Raw genomic sequence first — 3,328 nt, forward strand, 5'->3', positions numbered from 1 at the left:
CATTATTTGGAGTACATAACTTTATTTCCTATACAACAATATCCATAAAATGGGAACAAAAGCAAGGATCGTCTGATCTTCAGAAATAAGATTTTGGGAGAAGATCAATAGGAGTTTTCTTGTATAATGCTGTCCCATTAGCTTCAACCATGTCCATTTCCTCCACTTTTGCATTCCCAGGTAACTTCCAATCAAACCAGTAAAGGAGGTTTGCAAGAACAAACTTAAAAGATGCCACTGCAAAAGGCATCCCTGGGCAACCCCTTCGCCCAGCACCAAAAGGAAGGAATTGAAAGTGTTGGCCTTGAAAATCAACTGGGCTGTTAATAAATCTCTCTGGAATAAACTTCTCTGGATCATCCCATTGTTTGGGGTCCCTTTGAATTGCCCATGCATTGATAAAAACTCTTGTTTTAGGAGGTATATAGTAACCTTTGATGTAGGTAGCTTTACTAGATTCCCTAGGAACCAATAGGGGGGCAGCTGGGTGTAATCTCAGAGTCTCTTTAACAATAAAGTTTAAGTAGTCTAGCTGAGAGATATCATCTTCAGCAACCTTGGATTTCTTCCCCACAGCTGTTCTTACCTCTTTCTGAGCTTTTTCCATCACATTAGGGTTCCTCACTAGCTCTGCCATTGCCCATTCCATTGTGGAAGCAGTTGTATCAGTTCCACCAACTATCATGTCCTAAAAATAACAGGATAATTAGAGTTTTGAGTAATTATAGTTGTGTTGGGGAGGAGGGGGATCGAGGGATGTGTGTGTGTGAGTGTGAGAGATAAATCAATGAAACTTGCCTCTTGTAACTAGATCAACCATACTTTTGCACAAAAACTTAAAAAATCAAAGATTTTATCAAAATGATTGCTTTTTCTTTTTGATTCCATTTTTAAGGCATCAATCGATCCCGATCAATTCCGATCCAATTTCAATCAGAGTCAATGGAGGTCAATCCCTAAAAAATTAAAGATTTTGTCAAAATTGATTGCTCTTTCTTCCTGATTTCATTTTTAGGGTTTCAATTGATTCTGATCCGATTTGGATCAAAATCAATGGTAGACAACCCCTATTGGATTCTAGTTTTTAAAACCTTGCTTGCCATGACCTCAAGCCTCACCCTAACTTGTCATGCATGCATGTTTTCAAAACACTAAACGAAGGTCCAACCAATGATTTTTTTTTTTTTTTTTTTTGTTTTGGTGGGGGTAGGGGGTGGGTCAGATCCTATCAAAGGCCTAGCTATATAGGCCACTTGGGGTTGGCCGTCCCAACTCAAGGAAGGATGGCCAGGGGTGGGGGGAGGGGAGAATAACAGGATGTTTATCAAGTCAGTTAACCTTTTGGGATTGGTGTGTGGTTTGTGTGATTACACTTTTATCATAAAAAAAAAAATAAAAAAATAAAAAAAAACAGGATGTTTATCCATCCGATGGGAGGAAGGAGAATTGAAAAAGTGACCTCTCCCTGGACTTAGGCCAACACGCACATACACATGCACACACACACAAACACCAGAGAGAGAGTGAGATACCACAATAATTGCTTTAATATCAGCTCGAGTGAGGGGAATGCTAAGCGTTGGGTCCTTCTGGGCACGGAGCAAGAGATCCACGAAATCTTTTTGAGTATCAAGACTACTATCACTTGTCTTAGTGAGATGGTCTTCAACAACTTGATCAAGAAACACACCCATCTCTTTGGAAATCCTCTTCAACCGCCCATTGAACCCATTCAATGTATCCATCCATCCCAATAATGGAAAGAAATCTTTCACACTAAACTCACCAAATAAGGCAGAAACCTCCCTTGTCAAACGCCAAAGCTTGTTGTTCTTCTCATTTTCTCCTCCTTGGAAATTCCTACCCAAAGTAACCCTGCAAATCAAGTTGTTGGACACAGCAAGTAGTAGATCTGTTATATTAATAGTAGTTCCCTCTTCACATGCACAAAATATTTTCTTCAACATAATGGAGACCACTTCTTCTCTTATGTACTTGTATGATTGAACCCTTGTGAGACTTAAAAGATCATGAACACAAATTTTTCTCATCTGCTTCCAGTAGTCACCAAAGGGTGAAAAGGCCAAGTCAGTGCCTCCAAAGTAAATCTCCTTAAAGAGAGGTAGAAAAGGCCTATTTGCAAACACCACATCTTGGGTTGCTGTGACCTCTTTAGCTATCTCAGAGGAGGAAACAACAAGAGTTGGGACATGGCCCAGTTGAAAGAGCATGAGGGGTCCATATTTTTCAGAGAAAGATCTAAAAGAGTGATGGGGGAGTGACCCTAACTGGTGAAAGTTTCCAAGAAATGGAAGCTTGGGTGGAGATGGTGGCAGATTTGTTTTCTTTGCAGAAACTCTACTAAACTTAAAAATAAAGAAAAGAGGGAAGAAGAGAAGAAGAAAGAATAACCAAGGATGCAAAATGATTCCTAGCAGTGATCTAACCCATTGCAGTTGCAGAGTTTGCAGATCCATTTGATTCAGGGGATGTAAAATGATTCCTTGTAGTGATCTAACCCATAGCAATTGCAGAGTTCTTCTCTTATACCATTGTAAGGGTATTCTTGTATCTTGGCTGTACATTACCTTTATAAAATTTATAAAATTTCCATTTTTTGAAGAATTAAATGATAGTTTCCATACTCAAGTATATTGATATCTTTTGATTTCTTTCCTTATTTTTTCCTTTACTTACTTTGTAATCCTTATCCTAACAGCATGGGTTGTATGCTGGTCTATATATTTGTGATTTCCTCCTAATAAAGATAAACTTCATTTCCTAAAATTCATTCCATTTAATAGAAAACATTCCAAAGTTTGTAATTTCTTTCATTGCCCCCTGGATTGTAACTTGAAATTTTGAATAGCCAGTTAACTCTGAATGTTTAAATCTTACCATTAATGGCTGAAAATTATCCTATTTCTGGAAAATTCTAAGGTGACCAGTAATAAATGTTGTGGCAACAACGAGAGTTGAAATCCTCCGTTACAGTAGGCGTTACCATATACAGATATAATCTTTGTGATTGATCTGGCAAGTCACTCACAGAGTTCGATCACAAAGTCATAACTCACAAGTGATGTCATGATTATCCATAACTTCAGGGGGGGAAACAGGAAAACCAACAAGGATTATGATATATAGCTTCCTGAGCAAAAAAGGAAATGAGTTCTGCTAAGGTTGTGAGATGTTTTCTATTATGGTCGAGTTGCTCACTTTTATATGGCAACGTTCTTAAAAAAATACTTTTGGTGTTTTTTGTGCTTTTTTGAAACACATTTGGAATAGAACTTGTATGTGACATCCGGCCCGTTTGTTTTTGTAT

The 3,328-nt window shown here is 38.1% G+C and overlaps 1 protein-coding gene across 1 annotated transcript; it reads right to left on the reverse strand.

Annotated features, from left to right (window-relative positions):
* On the reverse strand, positions 1–2,490 carry LOC122655828 (cytochrome P450 71A1-like). The gene is made up of 2 exons (XM_043850189.1): positions 1,533–2,490; positions 1–688 (listed from the first exon to the last, which is right to left on the reverse strand). The coding sequence occupies exons 1-2, from the start codon at positions 2,475–2,477 to the stop codon at positions 80–82; spliced, it is 1,554 nt and encodes a 517-aa protein (XP_043706124.1). The 5' UTR covers positions 2,478–2,490; the 3' UTR covers positions 1–79.
* Positions 2,491–3,328: the final 838 nt, after the last annotated feature.

The sequence above is a fragment of the Telopea speciosissima genome, chromosome 3 (genome assembly GCF_018873765.1).
Source record: "Telopea speciosissima isolate NSW1024214 ecotype Mountain lineage chromosome 3, Tspe_v1, whole genome shotgun sequence".
Classification (NCBI taxonomy): Eukaryota; Viridiplantae; Streptophyta; class Magnoliopsida; order Proteales; family Proteaceae; genus Telopea; species Telopea speciosissima.